The sequence below is a fragment of the Melitaea cinxia genome, chromosome 3, assembly GCF_905220565.1.
Source record: "Melitaea cinxia chromosome 3, ilMelCinx1.1, whole genome shotgun sequence".
In the NCBI taxonomy this organism is placed as follows: Eukaryota; Metazoa; Arthropoda; class Insecta; order Lepidoptera; family Nymphalidae; genus Melitaea; species Melitaea cinxia.
The window spans coordinates 18,526,145-18,550,190 of NC_059396.1; the positions used below are offsets into that span (position 1 = coordinate 18,526,145).

General features: G+C 33.7%; 2 protein-coding genes across 2 annotated transcripts; both read right to left on the bottom strand.

Annotated features, from left to right (window-relative positions):
• Nucleotides 1-1,364: 1,364 nt before the first annotated feature.
• Nucleotides 1,365-11,806, bottom strand: LOC123668269 (P2R1A-PPP2R2A-interacting phosphatase regulator 1). Its single transcript, XM_045602038.1, has 5 exons — nucleotides 11,700-11,806; nucleotides 4,344-4,425; nucleotides 3,908-3,922; nucleotides 2,472-2,650; nucleotides 1,365-1,617 (listed from the first exon to the last, which is right to left on the bottom strand). The coding sequence occupies exons 1-5, from the start codon at nucleotides 11,804-11,806 to the stop codon at nucleotides 1,365-1,367; spliced, it is 636 nt and encodes a 211-aa protein (XP_045457994.1).
• A 9,206-nt stretch (nucleotides 11,807-21,012) lies between these two features.
• On the bottom strand, nucleotides 21,013-22,346 carry LOC123669251 (GPI-anchored wall transfer protein 1-like). Its single transcript, XM_045602870.1, has one exon. The coding sequence runs from the start codon at nucleotides 22,344-22,346 to the stop codon at nucleotides 21,033-21,035; it is 1,314 nt and encodes a 437-aa protein (XP_045458826.1). The 3' UTR covers nucleotides 21,013-21,032.
• Between the last annotated feature and the right edge of the window lie 1,700 nt (nucleotides 22,347-24,046).

The window sequence follows — 24,046 nt, forward strand, 5'->3', positions numbered from 1 at the left end:
TAGGCTGCAGTGTTTAAATTCCCATGCAAAATAATCTTCACGTACAAACGCGTTTCTCTCATGTTTCTGTGAATAAAACTCGCACTAGGCACTCTGATGAGAAAAGACTAAACGATCGCGTTTTGAAGCGACAGTAATCTATCTGTGTGAAAAGATATTCGTGTAGTTAAGTGCAAATATTTTAATATAAATGTCATTAGTGCGTTTATTACCCTGTACTAGAAACATTTTAAAAAATATATCGAACTTGGCAAGTAAACAACTTATAAACTCTAAATTAACTCGGATATTGTAACGAACATTCAATGGACTGTTTACCAATATGGTACAATCGAAGCATAACTTATTCAAAGTGAATAATGAACACAAAACAATAAAAAACTAAACGTAGAATTTTACAAGAAGGTCCCAAGTTCCTTGAGACTAGCTTATAAATGATACATTTCCAACAGTTTGTACAAAATCGACGTAAAACAATTTTGAAGAAGACTGGGTCTGTCATTTGCTAAGTAGTTAAATAGTAGTTTCAAACTTCCTTAAATGTATTTCGTAGTTCGAAATGAACGATCAATCGAGCACGGAGTGACTAACTTATAATAAAACGAAAGGCGGGATGAAAGGAGAGAATATTTCAACTCCTCTAATGAGCTTATGTAAAATAATGGCTACGTTACACTTACAAAACTACTATATACAATATACAGGTACGTTATACAAGAACGCACTTAATACGATATATTTACAATAAAGTTTTGGATGCTTTGGCTATTTAAAGGGCACTCGCTTTAATCTCCTACACTAAGATAATAATACGCTACTAGTTCACTATTAGGAACTAACGCCCGGTGGCTACTTCGAATACACCCGAAAGGACTTACGACCCCACTTTCGAACTTTCGATTTTAGAATATGTCGACATCTATCGCGCAACATACGAACTAAGAACTGACATATCCTACATCGCGATATTAAAGTTATCCGAGCGATCGAACATATACAAGAACCCGACAACAATCGTGGCAGCCCACCAGACACAACATCCGTCTGGTCGGAGGATCCTCCTTTTTCGATGGTGGATGAGGAACTTTACACCCTGTTCCTCACACCACCCGTCCCGAATATTATAGAGAACATCGAAACGCGCCGATCGTAAGTCCTCAAATCGGGCATCGAAGCCCAAGTCTACGCTTGATAGCCGCGAAAACTGGCGCCCAACCAGGTTCACGTACGGTTCATTCGCGAACACCCGCTCCCGAGACGGGGCAAAAACCTGCCGGCTCCGAAGGACACCGAGCACCGGCCGAAGTCCGGCAGCGGTCACGGTCCACTCACGAATGACACGCGGCCGCGGCGCCGGGAGCGCATTAGCTGGCGTTGGAGGCCTCGGGCGCGTCCCGGGGGGACACGGGGCGGAAGGTGCAGTCGGGCGCGGGCGGCGAGCCCAGTCCCGTGCACAGCCGCTTGCCGGGCGCCGCGTCGTCGCCGCCGCGCGCGCGCTTGCCGCCCAGCACGGTGGGCCGCACGGGGCTGAAGGACGACGCGCGCAGCGCGATGGGCGACAGGCTGCGCCGCGTCGTGAACTTGCGCGTCGGCGACGGCGACACCGCGGCCGAGAACCTGCGGGCGGGCGGGCCTGTCACTGGCACTGTCTAGTGTTTCTGTTCTGTGTGAGATCATTCTTTTTAAGCGACTTCCAAAAAAGGAGGAGGTTCTCAATTCGACTGTATTTTTTTTATGTATGTTACATCAGAACTTTTGACCGTGTGCACCGATTTCGACAATTGGTCCCATTTAAATTTATTTGATATCTAACAACTACTTTTCGAGTTATATCTAATAATGCGTTTTTACTTGACTCTTTTTTCGTCGACCTACGTTGTATTATACCGCATAACTTTCTACTGAATATACCGATTTTGATAATTCTTTTTTTGTTGGAAAGAAGATATCCCTAGTTTAGTACCATGATAAGGAAACCAGGATCTGATGATGGTATCTCAGAGAAATTGAGAGAAACTTTCGAAAATCCACAATAACTTTTTTTCTGGGTGTACCGATTTTAATAATTTTTAATTTAATCGAAAGTTGATGTTTGTCATGTGGTCACATATAAATTTTCTTGAGATCTGATAACTACTTTTTGAGTAATCTTTGATAACGCGTAGTTACTTGACTATTTTTTCATCGATCTACGTTGTATTACTCGTCGATGTAATTGAAGTCGGTTTTTTTTTCGTTTGCGAGTAAACACAATTATTTAAACGAAAGCTGGTGCTCGCCATGTGGTCCCGTGTAAATTTGATCGAGATCTGATGAACATGTATTACTTGATATATCCCTAGTAATGCCTATTTAATACACTGTTTTTACTAACTTAGGCAGTCTGATTACTTATCTGTAATTGAAATCGGTTTTTTTCCACATCCATATATTATTTATTAATACACATGAGGTATGTACGGTTTGGGTACCTGGGCAGGCGCGTGGGCGAGTGCGCGAGGCCGGCGAGCGTGAGGTCCTCGTAGGACTGGCCCATGAGCATGGCGGAGTGCACCTCGCGCTCGTGCGCCACCTCGCGCGTGTTGCTCACGTCCGCGCACTCCTCCGCGCGCAGCTGGTTCACGCGCGCCAGCCGCCGGCCGCACGGGCTCTGCGACAAACGAGCCATACATCACTGACGCTCGATTTATTGTTAAAACTGGGCTAAGCTTTAGATTAAGTTAAACCGAATTATGGGGTTAATTAGGGGGAGCTATACTAGGTAACACTGCCACACTTGAAAACCCCATGGTTGAAGTTTTGAGATTAGATGAAGAATTTAAAGCTATTTATAATACCTTTGAGCTCCGCGTCTGACTTCATCTTAGCTCCGGCGCTGCGGGGAGTACCACCGTTTGGCAACTTTGCCGTTTCGCAACTTTAATAAGTTATTTTCGAACAGGAGTACGTAAAAACAATCTCGATTGCAAGATCAACAGACGATACAACTTGCGTTAACCATGCTTAGTACCGTAGCTTTCACATGTTATATTCACATTTCGCACGTAATATAAATATTTCACACGTTATTTTATCGTTAATTTTTTGTTCGTTCAATATATTTTTATTTATTTATTGTCATATAAAATTAACTAAAATATTGAATATTTTTCGTATATAACAGTAAATAAATAAAATATATTTAAGTAAAAAACATAACACGAAACAAGGCTGTATGGTCTAAGACCTTTGCCTTTTACAATTATTTAGACAAAAACAATGAATTTATGTTTACATTGCTTTGGAGCGAAACGATAAGTGCCGCGCCATTTTTTTTAAAGCATCTATATCTCAGTCGTTAAACATCAGTTCTATCGTTTGTTAAAAAACCGTATGAAAACGATAAATTAACGCCTGGAATGTTAATATCACGTGCGAAATGTGAATATAACATGTGAAAGCTACGGAATGGAGCATGAGTAAAGTTGTATCCATAACCATGGGGTTTCGAAGTGTGACAGTGGTACCGGGGGTAGCGTTCATTGCGTCACAGGGTTGCGTTAGCGAAATTCGGGATTGCAACCTAGTTCTCGCGTTTGCCGCTAGATGATTCTGTATCGTATACTATTCTTTATCGTCTAGACTGCACTGTTTAAATTCCCATGCAAAATAATCTTCACGTATAAACGGGTTTCTGTCATGTTTCTGTGAATAAAACTCGCATTAGGCACTCAGAAAACGATTTGTTTCGCTTACGAACAGTTGAAGGAAAGGTCTTGGTTCGAAATTTAACGGGTCGTAAGCAAAACATGCCTTTTTCGAAATATAGGAACGAAGTCTGTAAAATTGCACTGAGAAACGGGCCGGAAGTTAATCCACGACACTTCTCAACTGAGGGTTGTAAGGTGTCTATCATAACAACCGGGACTGACAACTTAACGGGCTCTCCGAGGCACAATACGGAGAACCACAAGGACCGAAAGTTAATATTTAAACGAATATAAATATCCGCCCCGAGCGGGATCGAACCCCCGACCGTGCGATCGAAGGACGCGATGTTTATCAGATAATTTTGTAGCTCCATTAACACATTTAAAAAATATAACTTATCTGCTCGTAATACATTATCATTACATAGTATAAAACCCGCTGTCAGTATGCTTATATCTTTAAAACTACGTAACGGATTTTGATGCGGTTTTCTTTAGTAAATGGAGTGATTCCAGAGGAAAGTTTATATGTATAATGCATGCACAATATAGTAGAGGAACACTGATAGTTTTTGCAACCGTTCAAAGCCGGGGCAGGTAGCTAGTATTACTATAAAATATACACACCTGTATAGTACCGGGTATGTTAATGGCCGCTGACAGCGGACTACAGCTGATACTGTTACTACGCGTGCGCGGTAAGCTGTTATTTGTGAACATGCTGAAAAATGTGCTCCTGAAACAAAGAATACACAAATTTACAGCTTCATACAATATTTATTACACAAAGAAACAAGATTTAAAAAAAAAACTTAATTCTATTGAACCTTCAAATTCTATATTAGACCAAGTTCAAATTATGAATGAAATCCTGTGTTTATGAGCATCGTGCATACTTAAAACATGTCTGCACCGCAGTAGGTACGGAGCGAGGATTCCTGCGGAGTCATCGTAATATTAACATACACGACAAAGAAATATTAAACTGTGTTGTTATTACACAGTACGTGTAATACGTAGAAAATGTTTTTATAATATCGCTGCAACACGAAACCGTATTTTCCACAAATATCAAATAAACAGTTTACAGTACCTACATATAAAATTGAAAATCATTCAAACGATTTAAAAATCATCTATATAATATAAATGAAACATTTACCAGTGTTTTACCTATGAAACAAAAAACGCCAGCTTTATGTTATTCAACTGCATTTATCTTAGTGTGGGCTTTGAAGGGCAAATCGAGGACGTAGAATTTTAAATCAAATTTGAATTTACAACAACTACCGATCACAGAAATAAATAAATTATGATTAAGTATCGAGAATTTGAAATGGCATAAAATGAAAAACTAAAATCACTACATAGTTTCTAATATTATAAAACTAACAAAGAGTAGTTACCGTACTAATAAAAACTTCAATCCATAAAGTTTACAAAATTAATTTCAAAACGTTATTTGATATCGGATTTCAACAGTATTTGATCAACACTAACATATTATTACTCAGAGAATATTTTAATAACATTTTTAGTTTATAAGCAATAGCTACATTCATTGAATTGTTATCAGTATCGGGTGTTGCGAATCAATTCCTATCAAGTTACGAGCTGCATGTCATTATTGCATTTTTTTTATTGTAGTACATTTTTTGCGTATTTTATTTAATAAATTCGTCAATTGTGCATGGGCTTCGGTACTTTGTAAAAAGGCATAGAGTACTTTAAGCGCCACATTACGTTTATATAAGTAGGTAATCTCAATATAGAAAGAGATCAAAGCCTGTGTGAGATACCTGTACGAAAAATGTATGAGAATATTCTATGTAAAAATTATCACTTTTGTTACAATTCACAAAATGTACGATAAAACTTCTCTTGCTATTTCAACAGTTTAGAAATTTAGGCTATAATATTTATATCGCGTATCTTGATGTTTTATAGCCTAAATGGTTCAATAGGTTCATCATCACTCATCATCATCCATTTAGATTAATTACTAATAATAAACCAATATATCCACTTTAGATAGCCATAGACACATTATTTCAATAACAGTAAATTACTTTCTGTATATACTCGTATGACTTAAAATTAAAGCGCTTATTAAATATTTGATGTCTATTTGACAAATAATACTTAAGTATATACTCCATCAAACTTGATACTATAATTATATATCATTTTCATGAATAACCACACATTTTATTGGAAGTGTGACAGCAATCACATCAATCAAAGTCCGTTCGCAATAAAAAATACACACGTTTCAATCTATTCTAATATTACAATGCAAGTTTTTTTATTACAGAATGCTCGTCTAAAAATATCATTTTACATAAATTCCTATTCAATGATAAATTTTATACTTTAATAATTGTGTTTGCTCGCAAACGAAAAAAAAGAGGTTAGAAGATTACTCAAAAAGTAGTTATCAGATCTCGATAAGATTTATATGTGACCACATGATAAATATCAGCTTTCGATTAAATTACAAATTATCAAAATCAGTACACCCAGTAAAAAGTTATTGCGGATTTTCGAGAGTTTCCCTCGATTTCTCTGGGATCCCATCATCAGATCCTGGTTTCCTTATCATGGTACCAAACTAGGGATATATCCTTTCCAACAAAAAAAGAATTATCAAAATCGGTACATCTAGTAGAAAGTTATGCGGTATAATACAACGTAGGTCGACGAAAAAAGCGTGAAGTAAAAACGCATTATTAGATATAACTCGAAAAGTAGTTGTTAGATTTCATGGGAGCAATTGACACACACCACCTTTCGATTAAACCAAAATTTGTCGAAATCGGTCCACCCGGTCAAAAGTTCTGATGTAACATACATAAAATAAAAAATAAATAAAAAAAAAACAGTCGAATTGAGAACCTCCTCCTTTTTTGGAAGTCGGTTAAAAAATATAAGATATTATAACTCATATAAAGGAATAGTTATAAATAAATATATGTACTATGTGCTGGCAAAGTGGTCATAGCAACAAGTTGTTGCCCAAATTAAATCCTTGCTATGTTCAATGTCCTGCGGTCACCAACCCGCTTGCCCAGCGGCAGCTGGGCAACACACATGAGTTCACACCATTTTTGGCAATAATTTTGGAGTCCAGCAGTGGACTGCAATAGGCTGAAATGATGATGATGATGATGATGTTCAATGTATGGTATAAAAAAAAAAACTTAATAATATATAATAGTATGGTGGTCCAAACCTTTGTAATTTTATACAGAGTATTTCCAAGCCCACTAATCCTACGGGATGTCTTTAGTGTGCAAATCTTTTCAAGTAAAAATTATAAAATAAAGATTATCTTACGCTTCAGCCTGTAATATCCTACTACTGGGCATAAGCATCTTTTCCCATGTAGGAGAAGGAGCAGAGCTTAATCCACCACGCTGCTCCGATGCGGGTTAGCGGATATATTCCCTACTATGAGTAACGATCGCTTTCAGGTGTAAAACGCCTCAGCCTGTAATATCCCACTACTGGGCATAGGCCTCTTTCCCCACGTAGGAGAAGGATCAGAGCTTAATTCACCACGCTGCTCGAATGCAGGTTGGCGGATATATTCCCTACTATGAGTAACGATCGCTATCAGGTGTACATGATAACAACCGGGACCGACGGCTTAACGTGCTCTCCGAGGCACGGTGGGGAGACCCACTAGGATTGCACAAACACCCAGACTACGGCAAACACCTGTATGGCCAATACAAACGTTTGTCATGTGCGGGGATCGAACCCGCAATCGCCAGCGCAACAGATACAATCAATGGCTGTAACCGTTGCGCCAACGCGGCGTCAGGTGTACATGATAACAACCGGGACCGACGGCTTAACGTGCTCTTCGAGGCACGGAATGACTATCTTATCTATCAATAATACCATTGACACTCAACGGCCTCAATAGGCTTGTCTCGTGTGTCAGAGTTCCGGAAACACGCTCAACATATACGACCAGACCACTGCAAACATTTATATGGCCAACACGAATGTTTGTCATGTGTGGGATCGAACTCGAGACCGCAAGGGCAACAGCCAGTGCTGTGCGAACGCGGTGCCGATTGAAGGCATTACGCAGGTTTTTTTTTTGGGTTCGTATTATGAGATATAATTATATTATTAATACATAAATAGTGTTTTTTTGTGAGTGATACTTTTCCGCCAGTCAGTCAGTTCAGCATATTGCAGTCCACTGCTGGACATAGACCTCCCAAAGTTCGCGCCAGACATCCGGGTTTTCCGCAATCTTCATCCAGCCTACAGCGACAATCTTACGTAGATCGTCGGTCAAACGGGCCGGAGGACTTCCCACACTGCGTTTGCCAAGACACGGTCTCAACTCCAGGACCCGTGCTCCAACGGCCATCGGTCCTGCGACACAGATGACCAGCCCACTGCCACTTCAACATGCTAATTCTGTGGGCTATGTCGGTTACTTTCGTTCTCTCGTGGATAGTCTCATTTCTAATCCTATCTTTGAGAGAAACCCCAAGCATAGCCCGTTCCATTGCACGTTGAGCGACTTTAAACTTGTGGACCAGTCCCTTCGTCAGTGTCCACGTCTCAGCTTCGTATGTCAACACAGGCAGGACGCACTGCTCGAAGACTTTTGCTGTGTGGCTACGGCACAATAGAATTTAGCCACCTCCTCTCATCCCGTGGGTGTCGTAAGAGGCAACTAAGGGATAACAAAGTTCCAATACCATCATTGAACAAGCGAAGCCGACCGATGGCGGGATAGCCATCCTACAGCTGGCTTTTTAAATGCATAGACCGAGGACAGGCAGCAGCGTCTTCGGTGTGACAAAGCCAGCCCTGCGGTCACCAACCCGCCCAGCGTGGTGACTATGGGCAAAAACCCCTATGAGTTCGAGTGATACTTTATATTCAAATAATTTCCATATCACATCTACATAAATTTTAATCACAAAAAAATGTATGGCCTTCGAAGTTATTTCGGTCTTACCGCCAGTGTATTACCGTAACAATTATAATTTTTATGAGGCATATAGACACCATCACATTATTATTTCAGAACTAGCTGTGCCCGCGACCTCGTCGCGTGGAATTTAACAAAAAAGTTATTGTTCTGTTCGCAGAGTTATAAAATAAATAAAATTCTAAAATAAAAGTAGCCTAAGTTACTTGATACCATATTACATCAGCTATCTGCCAGAGAAAGTCCCGTCAAAATCGGCCCAGCCGTTTCAGAGATTAACCGGAACAAACAGACAGACAGACAAAACTTGTAAAAATGTTATTTTGGTATATGTGTATGTCCATATGCATTTACAGAAAGCGGTTATTTTAATATTGCAAACAGACACTGCAATTTTATTTATTTGTATAGATTTTTTTATTGAATAATGACAACAGAACCTGGGTTCAGTTTAGTTCTAATTACGAATCTTTCAATTTTCTAGCTTATGGAATCAAAATCAAAACAATCATCAATAGAGTCAAAGTCAAAACTGCCAATAAATTACATATACAGTGTTAAGACAATCTGTTTGAATGTACCAGACAAATCAGATATAAAGAATTGTTTTTTTTTCTTTTTTTTAAATTAGATAACCCATTTATCAATAGCAGTTAAAGGCTTTTAAAACATCACGATAAAAGTTATCAAAGTAGATTATACGCTAAAGCTATTTTACTGTACTACTTTACTGCATACTTTTGAATCGTATTGCCCCTCAATACCTCAAAGAACTATTCACGTTTCTTTGCAACTCCCATGAACGTTCCCTTAAATCCGAGTCCAATATACGTCTGAAAATTCCTTTTCATACTTTATATTATTCCTTCAAAAAATCTATTGTACACTTCCTAACCGCTGCTACTATATCATGACCTGTGCTCAAAGCTTATTTGGAAGAAATCGCTTATCAGCAATAAGATCTTTTTACATCTTTGTTTGCCTTTTTTATGTGATTATTTTCCATTTGACAAGTTTACTTAAATAAATAACTAAACGCTTCACACTCAACAGCCCCCAGTAAGATTTTCTCCTATGTTGATGGTCCGGACACACACTCAATACACATGCACAAACGTCCAGACCACGACAAACATCTATATGGCCAATACAAATATCTGTCGTGAGCGGGGATCGAAGCCGCGACCGCCAGCGCAACAGTCAGTGTGACCGCTGTGCAAACGCATCGTCAATTACTTAATAAAGAAATCACAAGAGAGAAGTGGATAGTAATCACCAAAGCGTACATAATATAAAATATTTAAAATAAAAATTTACGTGTGAAAAATATGATAAATTATATAAGAAATTAATAGCATAATGTAATTATCATATACATATGAAATGATACTTTATTTATAGCATGAAAAATCACAATAATGTACAGTTAAAAATGACTCGGGCATTTGACAAAAGCACAGATTTTCATTTTATATGCAATTTTTTATAACTATATACTTATATATTTGGTATATATATTACTAGCTGATCTGGCAAACATTGTACTGCCTTATTTTTTCCTATCTTTCAAGTTGGATCAAACTGCACACGGTGTGCAAATTTGATTAAAATCGATTAAGTAATTTAGAAGGCCATCCCGGACAAACAATGTGTTGCATAATTTATATTAAGATATGTTGTACTTAATAATATTACATATCATGTTCTAAAAGGAATTTTTATTTAGAATGTTCATTTATTTTCCATTGTTAAATAAAATAATTGAAAAAAGGCCATAGCATACAGTTATAAATTGTTTTTATGCACAGCAAGGATTGAATTATCATTACTCTTATTCAATGTCAAGAATTGTCATCTTTCACATGAAAAAAACAGATAAATGTTATCTATGAAATATATACTTGTATTCGCTCAATGCATTCATACAAAACTTTTATCATTTAAAAATACTTATCACAAGTGATGACTTGCAATCTGGACTTGTTAATGTTTGACAAACATGTGTATGTTTATTAAACTTAGAACAAACTTAACTGTAATATTGAAAATGATGTAAAGATTTCAATTCTTAGAATTAACATTTTTTTTATATAACTAGGTCGGCAAACAAGAGTATGGCTCACATGATAGTGAGCAGTTACTGTAGCTTATAGATACCAGCAAATCGCCGACCCTATCTCCAATCCCCCCAGGAGCCCTGGTCACCTTACTCTCCAACAGGAACACAACACTGCTTGAAAACAGTGTTATTTAGCTATGATCTTTTGTAAGGTTGAGGTACTACTCCAATCAGACTGCTTGATATTTTGAGCAGGTAATTACCTGCTGTGCCTTACCTTAGTAAAATATATAAGTATTAGGTATATATTTAACTGATATATAGTTATTATGGTAAGGCTTTAGATTAGGAACGGTCGACTTATCTAAGCTCAAAATTTGGCCGTTTATCGGCATAATTTTGTTACAAAAAGATAAAATAACCCTAACCTATCAAACTTCAAAATGATGGTTCTTAATCTAAAGCCTAGCCGTCAATATACTGATTATATACTTAATATACTCAGAAATAATATACTTAATATACTAATTATATACTTAATATACTCAGTAAAATAGCACTTTTATTAAATTACCTTACATTTCATATTTATTATAATAATTTATTATAATCATGAAGTATATGAACTGTACATATTTTTAGCAAAACAAATGTAAACCGGTTTCAGTGAAATAATGTCATCACAGACCTTTTGTAAACAATATGCTCAATATGGTCAACTTTTGTTTTCAATATTTATGTTTTCCATACATAAATATGCATGTTCTTCTCACTTAACATTGTTATTGAATATTTTTACTATATCTACCTTAAATTTATTAATATCTTAGAATATGTAACATGCTTTAAATAAAAGTACGATGCAATAAATTGCTAAATATGTGCACGGCACCCACTGGCGACCTCAGCAGCTGTCAAAAATAGGCAGGTAAAATAGCGACAAGCGATCGGGGCCCGTGGGAGGCGTGTCGATTGATTTAGGCTTTACCTGGGCGCTGTATTAGTCGTAGGCGAAGTAGCCGCTGTAGACGCCGCTTCATTGATAAGAGGTGCGCTACTGCACCTTTTTAATATGTTAGGAGTATCCACATCCATTATCTTTCAGCCAACATTCAACATCAACTGACGTATCGTCTAGTTATATGCATAGGAATTGCCGATACGATTAGCGCTCTACACTAGTGTTTATATAACACTGTAAGTGCACATAGGAACGAACTATTGCATGTATTACATTACTAAAATAACTACATTAATTAAACTTTCCACGCATAACTGAAAAGATAAGGTAAAATAAAATGAAAATACACTACTCAGAAAGCTAAAAAGAGGCTCGAAGCTGACCTGTCAAACCGGCGCAATAGTAACGTTCAAAAAAGTGTAAATAACCGTAGAATACGAAGCGTTCAATTATTCAATATACGTTAATTATTTACAATAATTTATCGTAATTATTAATTAGTAAGTAGTAAGTAACATATTATACCAAATATAATCTTATACACCGACTTGAAGTAATAACAAAAATTGATGAATTATCAAATTCAACATAGTTTAATTAACTTTAAAGTACAGGCTTTTTTGTAATATATTTTTTATTACAACAAAAATACTTATAAAATTCAAACTGAAGCACTACGTTATAGCATTTTAAGTTTAAAACTTTTTTTATCGCAATTTATATAAAATGTTGCACCAGACGCCACTTGTTGTATATGGCAACACACCTCTATTATTATTAGTGTTAATAATAAGGTTGATGGCACTGGCAACATTATAAGAGTTAGAATATGAACACTATGTAGTCAAGACGTAATAAAGATGGCTCGTTGCAAGAAGTCTTTTATTTAAAATACCACAACATATAAAACATGGTGTCAGGTGTAAAAATAAAGAAATAATAGCCGAACATTCAAGAAATCGACAGGGAGAAACATAGAGAGGAGAAAGAAACAGTTAAAATTGTGTAAAAATATACGCAAAGATGGAGGGGTTAAGGCCGCCAATTAATCTGATTTTATCAGGGTCATCAGAAAACTTTTATACGTTTAAAAGAAAATTTTTAAATTACATAGAAGCTGCGGGCTTGACTGAAAAGTCAGAAGAGCGAAAAATGGCGTTGTTTCTGAATTTAGCGGGGGATGACGCCATGGATGTCTATACCACGTCGATGGAATGTTTAAAGGTAAAAAGCTTAGAAAAACTCTTAGAATTATTTGAAAAGCACATAAAACAGAGAAAAAACATAATCGCTAACAGTTATAAGTTTTTTAACATGTCGCAAGCCGAAGGGGAGACCTTTGAGCACTATGTAACAGAATTAAAGAAACAAGCTAAACTATGTGAGTTCAAAGAAGAAGACAGGCTTGTGAGGGACATGATAGTGATTGGAATAAAGGACAAAGGTGTACAAGAAAGGTTACTACGGGAGAGTGACTTAACTTTGGATCAAGCCATCCAGTTTGGAAGAGCAGCAGAAATAGGGAAGATACAGGTAGGAGCATTAAATGAAAAGAAAGAAATAGACAGTATACATAAACAGAGAGTAAACTACAGGAAGGAGAAGAAGAACTACAGAAATAACTGTGGGAAATGTGGTAAAGTACATGAACCGAGAAAATGTTCAGCGTTTGGTAAAAAGTGTGTGTTGTGCAATAAACTGAATCACTTCGCTGTGATGTGTAGGAATAAAAACATACACAGGAAGAAGAAGCAGGCGTACAGCTTGGAAAAGGAGGAAAATAAAAGTGAAAGTGACAGCGATCATAATTATACAATAGGAAGTTTAAACTATATAGACAATATTAAGTTACAGTGGAGAGAAAAAATAAATATTCTAGGTTTAAATATAGAGTTTAAGCTAGACACGGGTGCGGACTGTAATACATTGTCTTTAAAGTTGTTCAAGTGTATTAATAAAAATAATAAGTTAAGTTTGAAACAAACACCTGCTATTCTTGTTGTTTATAATGGAGAGAGAATTAAGACAGCGGGACAAGTAGAACTAAGCTGTGTTGTAAAAGGGGTAAATAAAAAGGTATGTTTTACTGTAATTGATTTAGATGTACAACCTGTAATAGGACTACCAGATTGTATTAGGTTAAACTTGTTAAAAAGGATTGATGAAATACAAAGTGATAAGTTGACAGAAAAGGAAAAATTTATAAAAGATAATAAAGATATTTTTCAGGGTCTAGGGACAATAGGTACTTACCAAATAAAAATTTTAGATGATGCAAAACCTGTTGTTAAACCTATAAGACGAATACCTTTAGCCATAAAAGATAGACTTAAGGAAACATTAAATAATTATGAAAACAGGAATATTATAGAGCGGGTAGAAGGTCCTACTGAGTGGTGTAATAACCTAGTTATAGTGGAAAAACCAGATAAATCTTTGAGGTTATGTTTAGATCCTAAAGAGCTTAATGAGTATATAGTAAGAGAGAGATATTTTATTCCATCTCCAGAAGAAATTTATAATAACTTAGCAGGTAAGAAAGTGTTTACTGTTTTAGATATGAAAGATGGATTTTTTCAGATAATGTTAAGTGATAAGGATAAATTGTGTACTTTTGGCACTCCATATGGTAGATATAGGTTTAAGAGGTTACCGTTTGGTATATCATCTGCTCCAGAAGTTATGCAAAGAACAAATACTAACATTTTTGGAGATATTAAAGGAGTAGAAATATACTATGATGATATAATAATAGCAGGGAAAAATAACTCTGAGCATGATGATATATTAAATAAAGTGATAGAAAGAGCCAGAAAATATAATGTAAAATTTAATAAAAATAAAATACAATATAAGTCGGACCATGTTAAGTATGTGGGTTTAATAGTATCACAGGAAGGTATACAAGTTGATCCCGATAATGTAAAAGCTATATTAGAGTTGAAGGAGCCTAGTAATGTAAAACAGCTACAAAAATTTTTAGGCATGTGTAACTATTTGAGTAGATTTATACCTCATTATTCTGTAATTACAGAACCTTTAAGAAACTTACTTAAAAAAGATGTTTTGTGGGAGTGGTCTGAACCACAAGATAAAGCATTTAAAGAATTAAAAACCAAGTTAAGTAATACACCTACACTAGCTGTCTTAAACAGTAAAGGTTCTATAGTGTTGCAAACTGATAGTTCTAAATCTGGTATGGGAGCGTGTTTGTTACAAAATGGTAAACCTATTTCTTTTTACTCAAGGGCTTATACTGAATGTCAAACTAGATGGGCACCAATAGAAAAAGAATTATTCGCTATCTGTGTTGCATTAGATAAATATCATCAGTTCGTGTACGGCAGGAACATAACAGTGGAGACTGATCATAAACCCTTGGTCACAATAATTAATAAAGATATAAATAAAATAAGTGCTAGACTACAGCGTATGATCTTGAAATTGTTAAAATACGATATAAATATAAAGTATATACCAGGTAATAAAATGTATATTGCAGACTACTTGTCAAGAAATTATATAAAAAATAATGCTGAGATAGATCCAACAACACAGGAGATAGTGCATTGTTTTGAAACAGATTTAGCTATAACAGATAGTAAATTAGAAATGTTACAAAAAGAAACTAAAAATGATATAGATTTAATACAAGTAATTAATTGGTATAAAAATAGTTGGCCTAAAAATAATAAACTAATACATAATAAAGAATTAAAAATATACTACAGTTTAAAAGAATATATACATGTAAAAGATAATATAGTGTACTTACAGAATAAAGTAGTTATACCAAAACATGTAAGAAAAGAAATGCTTAGGATTATACATACAGGACATACAGGTATAGTGAAGTGTAAAAAGAGAGCTAGAAATGTTATGTATTGGCCGGGAATGTCACAAGATATAGAGAAGTTTGTGTTGTCATGTAGTTCTTGTGAAAAGTATAGACCGTCTAATAGTAAAGAACCTCTTATGTCTCATGATATTCCTAGCTTACCGTTCTACAAGATAGGTATGGATATATGTACTTACAGCAGAAAAGATTACCTAGTTGTTGTTGATTACTATTCAAAATGGATAGAAGTAAAATATTTAAATGATAAAACAGCTGATAGTGTAATTAAAAATTTATTGACTATTTTTTCTACTCATGGCATACCAAAATATATTGTAAGTGACAATATGCCGTTTGGAAGTTACTCTTTTAAAAAGTTTACAAATTCATTAGATATTCAATTAATTTATTCAAGTCCTAGATATCCTCAGTCTAATGGTTTAAGTGAAAAAGCAGTAGGAATTGTAAAAAACATGATGAAAAAATGCGAAAACAATAATGACTATGATTTTTGTTTGTCTCTGTTACATTATAGATCTACACCAGTTGCAGGATTGGATTATAGTCCATCAGAATTATTAATGTCTAGACTTTTGAGAACTAACTTACCTTGTACTAAAGATCATTTAAAACCTAAAGTTGTTAATGTGCAGGAAAAAATGTCACTCAACAAACAAAAAACAGAATTTTATTATAATAAAACTTGTAAAGTTAGAAATGTAAATTTTAAACCAGGTCAAAATGTTGTGGTACAGAATAGACCAAACAGGGTGTGGTATCCAGGCAAAGTTATAAAGCCAGAGGGCCCGAGATCTTTTGTTGTCAAAAGGGAGGATGGAACAGAAGTCAGGAGGAATCAAAAGCACATAAATTATTCACCTAATCAGTTTAATGTCAAATCAGAAATACTTAATACTCCGTTGATTACTGTTCCTTCACAAAATAGTAAGAGTTCTGAAAATGTTAGTCATAAAGTCAGTAGGTATGGTAGATTAATAAAACAACCCTCATACTTCAAAGATTACACACAATAGTAATGTTTAAAAAATAAAAAAAAAAAAAAAAAAAAATAAAAATATGTCTTGTCTTAAAATTTTGTTAATTTAAGTTGAATTTATGTTTAAGTTAAATTTAAAACTAAAAAGGGGGGATGTTGTATATGGCAACACACCTCTATTATTATTAGTGTTAATAATAAGGTTGATGGCACTGGCAACATTATAAGAGTTAGAATATGAACACTATGTAGTCAAGACGTAATAAAGATGGCTCGTTGCAAGAAGTCTTTTATTTAAAATACCACAACATATAAAACACCACTAGTGCAACTGTACAGATAAAAATAGACTTGAGTTTTGACATTGTTTTGATATTTGACAAATATTTGACAGTTTGACTATTTTTTTTGCATTAAAACGTAGTAGGTATTTATTTTTGAATTTGTTTAGAAATGTTTTAAGAAACTGAAATTGAATTGAATTGAAACTGACTATTAAAGTATTATACACATGTTTCTAAGAAGAAGGTATTTTATGAGTTCATTTAATTTGTGATTATATACTTGCCTCTGTTTGTAAATGCCATTGTGTAAAATAACGCCCAAAACAAAAGTAGCTTGTAATTTTTGTTACAGTACAACTTCAAAGTACCTCACGGCGGTTTCATTGATTATACTTTTCTATTGTGAATGGTTTGTGTTTATAATCCAACCGCTATATTGGCAAGAGTTAGAATGTGTAGAAAACACGAAATGCACGAAGATATTATTCATAGCAGATCCGCAAATACAAGGCGATTTAGCAGTCCCGCCGCCTTTGAACCTGCTCTTCAATTGGGATAGTGATAGGTACCTTATGTTATTATTCTTATAGCTTATAACACCTTTCTTACATTTTTTAAATTAATTTTCAAATAAATAAAATGTGCACTTACAGCTAACCATATTTTACGAAAGATTATTTTTTTATATAAGAAAACGCTGCGCCTTTCTGGTATTATCAGAATATATTAAATATCGACTACAGTTTATACACAAGAAAATAGATTATAATCAGATGTAATACTCAGATTAGTCACTCCTGTTTATCAAAATTAGTAAGTAGTAGTAAATTAAAATGGCTGTCTGAGGGGATTACTTCAATCGAAGCAAATGGCAGCGACAATAATTTATTTTCTTAACACGAATCTATTACGTTGTTTCTTATAAAGTTAGTTTATGTTGAAGATATTATAATCAATTTTTTAATGTCTATTTCAGATATCTGCGGTCAACATTTTCAATAGTATTAAGACACTTCAAACCAGATGTATTAGTTTATTTAGGTGATTTGATGGATGAAGGTTCTATCTCCAGTTTGGTTCAGTTTCACAGCTATGTTAAGAGATTGTCTAATATATTTGATGTTTATTATCCAATTGTAGTAAGTATATCAATTTCTTGAAGTTGATATATATGTATGATTCTATTTTTAAATGAGGACAATAAAAGATGTAACTGCTAGTTGGAAGGAAGAACTGAATCAAAATCTTTTCATTGAAACTTAAAGTTCTTTTTAATTTTCTATTATTACACACCTCTACTATATTTCTATAAAAATAATTGTATGAATATTCTATTGATTTTATATAAGATAATGTATGACAATGATCTATACTATTAATATAGCCATATGAACATTTAAAAAAAATTACTTTTACAGCAAGTGTGGCTTCCGGGCGACAACGACATTGGTGGTGAAAACGAACCAATAAGACATGACAAAGTGTTAGAATTTAACAAAGTATTTAATCAGCCATCTGTAATAAGCTTTAAAAATATTACTTTTTACAAAGTGAACTCTGTAATGTACAAAGTGCCACAGGCACCGGACGACGCAGATCTTAATGTTAAGATAGCTGTAGCACATTATCCTGTTCTATCTAAAATTGGTTACGGACGACAGGTTAGAAATGTTGAATATTCAATCAACTGAAAAAAAAAAATTCTAACAGCCTTCTGTTACTTATTCTTAGCTTTAGCTAAGAATATGTTTTATACTGAATTGTATCGTAACATGTTCTCAGCTATAGTTATAACTATAAAGTTATTCAAGTTCTTGAATATTATTTGCTCAGTACAATTATTAATACAAACATATCATATAAATTTAAAATTTAAAAAAAAATATTAATATTTTTTTTAATAACTGATTTTTATCAATTTTATCACATATAACAACATTTTTATCACATCTGTAAATGATATCACATAGTATCACAGTGTATTTCTTTTTACTTTTTTATTTTTTACACTGCAGAAAAAAATCCATTTTGATGTATGATATACATTCTCTTTTGTATTATTGCATATATTCTAGTTTTTTTTTTTTTTTTTTTTCTTTTTAACATATAATATTTTTTTTAGGTAAATAGTATAATTCATCCAGATATATATTTCTGTGCCCACGAACATTTGTCAAAATATTATAAGCAGACAAAGAACTTTGAATACAAAGAAACACATTTGTTGCAATCTGGCGACCCAGTTCTTGAGGTTGTTTTCAACGATGAATGGTTGTATGAAATATTTGTACCGACGTGCTCATACAGAATGGGTACAAGTAAAATAGGATATGGGGCAGCTATTCTAGGTAATCAAATATATACTTATATTTTTAATTAAAAAGAAAAAAAATACGCCACATTGGCGCAACGGTTACAGCCATGGATTGTACCTGTTGCGATGGTGGTTGCGGGTTCGATCCCCGCACATGATAAACATTTGTATAGGCCATACAGGTGTTTGCCGTGGTCTGGGTGTTTGTGCAGTCCTTGTGGGTCCGCACCGTGCCTCGGAGAGCACATTAGGCTGTCGGTCCCGGTTGTTATCATGTACACCTGATAGAGATCGTTACTCATAGTAGGGAATATATCCGCCAACCCGCATTGGAGCAGCGTGATGGATTAAGCTCTGATCGGGGAAAGAGGCCTATGCCCAGTAGTGGGATATTACAGGCTGAAGCGATACATATATTTTTAATTAGAAAAGAATACAAAAATCCTTTACCTTATATTAAATTATTAAAATTCTTATTAAAATTAATTTACTATTATTATCTAATTTACTATAATTATAATATCTATTAAATTAAATTTTATAATTTTTATGGCTAACTAACACTGATATATTGCAAAATAGGTTATTTACCATGTTTATTGGGTGTCATTTTGAGTTCACAATATTTGCAGTGGGTGGCAACAGCCTGGCGCTTTGTAAATATTCTGTTTTACATATAGATTATAATGAATAAAAATTTTCTTTGTTCCAGAAAACAACCATTTGAAATACACAGTATTCTGGTCACCGCAGAGGTTTCCGTATTTATTTGTTTACCTAATTGTATTAGTATTCATTTTAATTTATGTTTTTTGTTTCCGTTGTGTTAAATTTCTCTATCGGCAACAAAGACTTGTTAGGAGTGAAGATATCCTACCTCTTTTACATCGAATGTAATATCTTTGAATATATGTAATCTATATAGTACAACATGAGAGAAATGCAATATTTTTTTAATGCATGACAAAGTAAGTAAAAACCAGGTAAAACAAAAATATTGCTAAAGATATTATTAACAGTGGGTATACCTAAATGACTGAAAAAAAAATTGTTATTTTTTATTTTATTTAATGTTACATGCATTTTAGTATAATTCTAGTATTTATAATAATTTATCTTGGCACATTAGAGGTGTCAACTATTAGGACTTTAATATAACTGAATTTATGAGAAAAAGTATTGTGTTATAAAATAGCCTGCTTTAAGTACAGAAGTTGTTCCAATGTAAAGACTGTTTTTATTAGAATTTGAATAGTGTACATAAATAGCATATGACACAAATGTACTACTAGCAATGTGAGTTTAGATTAGATTTCTGGGACCACTTATTAATATTTTTATGTAGATTTTTTGAAGTTATACTTCTTTTGGCGTGTTAGGGGAAAATGATGAGTCAATTTTACGCTACCGTTACAAAAAACCGACACACTGAAATTTGCTAGTCAACGAAGAAGTTGGAACGTGCAGTTAGCTAGCCAATGAAGTATAACTTCTTACGTGTTTTGTAAGTACACACCCTTTTTTTAGATTTTTTTCATTCTTATCTGTAGGTGACAATACATTATAGATTTATGGACATATTTTTCTTCCTTTATTATTATAGAATATAATTTCAGATTAAAACTAAATATAGAAACTATTTAGTTAACTTTTAACTACCTTATTCTGTATAAAGAACACATTGTCTTTGTTGTTGTTGTCAGAATAAAATTATTTTTTTAATTAAAAAAAAAAATTGTCTGAATATTGCCAGTAGGTTTTATATAATATTAGTATTGCACTTAAGATAATTCCAGTATTTATTACAACGAGATTACATTATTTTTTTTATTTTTTAAATTATTATATTATTATTATCATAATTATAACAATTTGTTTTATTTATACTGAATAAAATAATATGCATATTGAATTCTATATTTTATATTTATAATTTAATTCCTCTCTTATTTAAATAAACTGTTAATCTTATTGTAAATATCATATAAAGGTTCAGTATTAAAAACGTCACACCTGAACTTAAAAATAATGTCCGAAAAGATAAATTAATAATGCCAGTACTTAAATTAACAATTAAAAAGTATAAAAGTCCATTTTTATTAATAGATCTTAATATAAAAGGTACTTCAAATCTTAATCCTTTACCTTGGAATAATACTTCAAATAAATAAAGAAATACTGTTCCAAATGAGAGTACAGTAGATATGTAGGTACAATAGCCAGCGTTAGCTAAAGTTCTAGATATTGGTCTAAATTTGTTAATTACAATTGATGTTATTAAAATAATAAAAGAAGTCAAAATTAGATTTCTAAGAATTTGATACCTTTTGCAAGGTCTTATTAATACTCTTTTTAAATATACAGCAAATAGGTATAAGGTAACGTAACCGAGGCTCGAAGATATGCCTTCTCTATTTGCATTTATAAAATTTGTTCTTCTTGTATCACTAAAAACCCAATCTTGTAAAACACTGCATAGTAACACTTCATGTACAATCATAACGATAATACTTAATAGTAAAGCTTGTGGAAATATTAACAACAATAAGGTCGAGAGAAGTTTACAAATAGCAAGAGTAAAGAAGAAGTTCCAATGCACACCATATTCTGAAACATGCTCATGGTAATCTAATTGTTTTACAGAGTAATACCTTGCTATTCCCAATGATAAGAGTATTAGAACAAATTTTGTATTCCCTTTTAATACTGACTTGTAATTATGCTTATTTATGTCCTTGTGTACAAGGCCACTTATTAAAATGAATAGACCAACACCAGTGTCCATCAAACTATAGCCATATCTTTCGGTTTTAGCCAGGTGACGAGGAAAATCTTTAAAATCAACTGCTAGTATACATAACCCAGTTATCAAATATGTCAAGCCTCTTAGACACGATATTAACTGTATTCGATTAGTTATAAATATATTATCCGATGAAAAAGTTTTTTGCACATCCAATTTCTTATAATTCTTTGATACTTCATACAGCAGTAGCAATAAAATTGCGATGTTTAATTCGTAAATGTAATCTGATATAACCGTGTGGGCTAGTATCATTGACAATACTATGATCAAATATTCGGTTGTGTATCTATTGGTATCATCCTTAATCTGCTTGATCGCACATAATATGGCACATTGCAAGGTAAAGTATATACACAAAGACGTATGTAACGCCGTCGAACCGTGATTATTTTGCATGAATGATTCATGGTATTCCTTGTACTGAGTAGCATTCATGATAATATTTGTATGCATTACAAGTTAGTTGTCATTTTATTACTTTTTGCCAATTTAATTCGGCTCTTCGTTATTGAATTTTTAAGTAAACATAACCTCTTCGGCTATTTTGTAAACATTACCTAACGTCAGTTTTCAAATTGACATTAAAATTGACAGATTTTAACGTAAAAGGTAACGCAGTATCAGTGAAAGCAATAAAATGAAATAAAGCAAAGATAATCGGTTTGTAAAATATTATACTTTGCAAGTGCATTACAGGGTCAATTACGTGGATTGTTCACAGCAATAGCCTTAGTCATAATTATCGTAGTTCCCTTTAAAAATTTAAATAAATTTTAAATTGATCCAAAAAGCTTACGTACTGATACTGATTTAAAAATTCTTAGTAAGATTATGCGTTAAGAAATATTGCTAAACAGTATCATCATCATCATTTTCTTGACATATTTGACAATTTACCATATATGATTGCTTTATAACGCTTCAATATATCCACAGAGTACTTTATTATATATAGGAAAAATATATCTGATGGCGGGGAAGTAGACCGGCTCCCCGCCGTCATCGGCTTACTTAGTAGCTACGGAGTTACGGACCTTACCTGCTAATCAGTATAATATTCAGTGTGATATCAAATTTCTAATTATAGCGATAATTCGCAAAATTTGATCTTAAGATCATTACAGGGGTGTGAAATTGTGAATTGTAATAGATGTGTTACAATCATGTTACAATAAAATTATCAATTTTCATTGTTTTCATTAATTTTAATATTCTAGAAAATATTTGAAAATAGATCTGTTATTTTATTTTCTTGTGTAGGCGAAAAATCGATGCGTAATCCACCATCCTGTCCCGTTGCGGGTTTTCGGGTACATTCCCTACTATGAGTAAGGCTCGCTATAAGGTATCTATGAATTATATAATAACATCCAAGACCAATCGCTAAACGTGCTCTCCGAAGCACGGTTGGGTCACCCACAAGGACAGAAACCCAGAACGGTGACAAATATTTGTACAAATACAAATATGCTTACACAATATTAAGGCGCTTATACATTATGTAGTAACTAATACTTAATCGGTGCCTATACATACTACACCAGAGCGGCTTAAAATAAATTACAGATACAATTTCAAGACTGTACTTTTAAAAAATACTCATGAAAATACTTATGGTGGTTTGCATAGATATTATCACACCATCATTCCTAATCCTATAGCACATATTGACAAAGTATGGTAATTAATTACCAATAAATAAAAATCTCGTGTCACAGTGTTTGTTATCGAACTCCGTCGAAACGATTTTTATGATTTTTTTTCTGTATGTCATTTATAGAATCGTAAACTATGCATTTGATCATATCATGATCTTCAGCAGTGTTGTGCATGAGCCCACAAAGATTTCTGAGTTGGTGCGGCCAAAAAAAAAGCGTAGCAACGCGCGCAGGGTACAGCTAGAATTGTAGTTATAATTATGATGATTTAAAAAAATACCAGAATTAAGCTAATTATAAGAGTTTTAATATTGCTCAGGAAACCCTAAAAATCGTTGGCGTAATTATCGTAATTATCGTTCGTATTGAAAGAGCCTACTTTCTTTTTTAATATGCATATTGCGAATATGATTATCATGTCAATCAATGTATAACTTTCAACATTTTCCGTGAACATATAAATATTAGCCGTTGTTA

Excerpts from the sequence above, each read along its gene's own strand:
- LOC123668269 (XM_045602038.1), bottom strand. The coding sequence starts at position 11,806 with ATGGATGTGGATACTCCTAACATATTAAAAAGGTGCAGTAGCGCACCT. Across the intron at positions 4,426-11,699 it reads ACGACTAATACAGCGCCCAG|GAGCACATTTTTCAGCATGT; the intron begins GTAAAGCCTAAA and ends TCTTTGTTTCAG. Across the intron at positions 1,618-2,471 it reads TCGCCCACGCGCCTGCCCAG|GTTCTCGGCCGCGGTGTCGC; the intron begins GTACCCAAACCG and ends GCCCGCCCGCAG.
- LOC123669251 (XM_045602870.1), bottom strand. The coding sequence starts at position 22,346 with ATGAATGCTACTCAGTACAAGGAATACCATGAATCATTCATGCAAAAT.